The sequence below is a fragment of the Pinus tabuliformis genome, chromosome 4_2 (assembly GCF_031772625.1).
Source record: "Pinus tabuliformis cultivar Carrire ecotype Pingquan chromosome 4_2, CPIR1, whole genome shotgun sequence".
Classification (NCBI taxonomy): Eukaryota; Viridiplantae; Streptophyta; class Pinopsida; order Pinales; family Pinaceae; genus Pinus; species Pinus tabuliformis.
Window position 1 is genome coordinate 721,587,507 of NC_142304.1, and position 2,430 is coordinate 721,589,936.

The 2,430-nt window shown below is 41.2% G+C and overlaps 1 protein-coding gene across 1 annotated transcript; it reads right to left on the reverse strand.

The window, feature by feature from the left end:
• Positions 1 to 663: 663 nt before the first annotated feature.
• On the reverse strand, positions 664 to 2,039 carry LOC149171580 (uncharacterized). Its single transcript, XM_089427511.1, has one exon. It carries the CDS (start codon positions 1,856 to 1,858, stop codon positions 1,217 to 1,219), a length of 642 nt encoding a protein of 213 aa, XP_089283637.1. The 5' UTR covers positions 1,859 to 2,039; the 3' UTR covers positions 664 to 1,216.
• Between the last annotated feature and the right edge of the window lie 391 nt (positions 2,040 to 2,430).

The following is a 2,430-nucleotide window of genomic DNA, read 5'->3' on the forward strand; positions in this document are numbered from 1 at the left end:
TCTGTCGATGGTTTTTGTTGTCCGATAATCGAGGTTTTGTTGTCCGATAATCAGAACCTCGAATACATGAATTACTGAAATGATAATTATAATTAAATAATGAATTATGGATGGATGATCTGATCCCCTGTAAAGAAAAACCAGTCTATGACATCCACTGATAACATTCAGTTTACGATATCCACTCATAACATTTTAGAGGGTGCTAATATCCCAGGCTAACATAGGCAACAACTAACACAGGCAACGACTCTTCGAATCACATAGTGTAATAAGCGAGCTCAATCCAGAGCGTTTTTCCGAGGGCACTGAATAGATGTTGTTCTTATCTAATGTTTTATTTTTCTCTTGAGAAGAACAAATCTCCTGCTCAGTTAAGTTATTTGGGGCATGTCAAGCTATAAGATGCTTCTTCAAGTATTCTTATTCATATTTGTTGTTGTAGGGGTCTAATGCGTAGGGGTAGAATGTACTATACCATAAATTTCACTGCACAAACTTTCACATTCATATTAATATGAAATTAGGTGGGAAATCAATACCCCTAAGAAATTTTAAGAGCGATGTTGGACATGTCACTTAATTTCACACAAGATCGAATTCAAACGTTAACTATCACTATAAATCACTTAATTTCACATTCGTCATTCACACAGGATCGAATTCAAACCTTAACTGTCACTGTAAATCGCTTAATTTCACATTCGTCATTAATGTTTATTACAGTTTAACAGGATACTTCCTTTGTACGCTCTGTTGCTAAGCCAGTCAAAGTAAATGTACAGCGGCCGAGGACATATTACAATAATTTAAACTGCGTTGAAACTGCGCCAGAGTTAGATTTTCAGTGGACGTCGGTGCAGTCTTTTTTGTACAATGAGTTCGGCTCTTGTGAGCTTGTAACAAGGTGTCCCCGCTGCTTGAAGTCCGACGGCTATCAATATTTGTGGGCTATAGCTCCATGGGGCAGTATATGTTAATCTTTAGATTTAACTAAATACAAAATGTACAAGAGCTTGTAACAAGATGTCCCCGCTGCTTTAAGTCCAACGGCTATCAATATTTGTGGGCTGTGGGCTATAGCTCCATTACTATATAGTGCAGTATATGTTAATCTTTAGATTTAACTAAATACAATCTGTACGATTTACTCCCGAACAAATTTCCCAAACTGATTCCAGCCTTAGCACCTATGGCCGTGACAGTACAGTCTTAACTAGCTTTGGCGTTGATCAAACGCACCCGCCAGTTCCAATGTTGATGCTGCAGAAAAATCGCCGCCAAATAATATCTCTTGGATATCAAACTCTCTGTTCATGTAATCCAGCAGTTGCCTTGCATAACAAACATCTTCATACAATTCAAGCTGTTGATTGTTATCAAAGTCGTCCTCCAAAAGCTTAATTTCATCCACGCATTTAACATCCGGATTTTCCCAGAAACCATCGGAGATCAAGATCTCCTCCCCAGATTGACAGACGTCGTCCTTCAAATCGAGAACGGGATTCGGGGGAATGCCAAGCTCGTCGTCTGATGCCTCCAAGAGATAACAAAGATCAATCCCCGACTCCGAAACCAGGGTTTGGCGTTCGTGCTCGCCACAAATATCCGTGTTCGCCGGCTCATCCCCAAAGTTGGGGGCAAAAAACGTGGAACATGTCGCGTTCACCTCTTCGTCGAGGCTTCTCATGGCTTCACAACCGAAATCCTTACTGGAATCGCATTCTTCTTCTGCTGCTGCCACAGTTTCGCCTAATAGCTGCAGGTCAAGAAATGGGTCGGTGTCTTGGCCATTGAAGCGTTTGGAATCCGGCAAAGACTCCAGCTCTCGGCCACGTTTTCTGAGCGTCTGGGACATGCTTCAAAGAAGGCCTGCAGATTGAAACACTGCACACAACAGTGATGATAATTCGGTTGCAGCAAAGAACTGTTTTTCTTCCTGTAACTGCAGATCTGGATAACAGAGAGGATACAGAGAAAGCCGATAGCTGGATTGGTTGTACTTTGGCTTTGCATTTAATCACACGGGAAACCATACTTATACATAAAATGTATGGGTGAGAAAAGATAAAGCTGCCATGCATTTCATTTCAATGGTATACGTGCAGTGGGCCAACAAGTTATTGGATTGCGTAACGGGGATGCCATCTGTGCTTTTTAGAAAGTTCTACAAACTCTTTCCACGCAGGATACATTGCACACTTGTGCGAAACGCTGGATCACATAAATAATTTAATCCACCGTCACTGTTTCTTTCTTTTCCAACGGCGAATACTTTGCAAATTCCGTTTCTTTTTCATAAAACCATATTCAAAGCACCGGATTTTATACCTGACACGAGTGACGAAACCAGACTTTGAATCATTTAAAACTTGTCACCACCCGTCCTATTCGGAATTCCAAGCTTCAGTTCTTGGAAGGGTGCAGCGA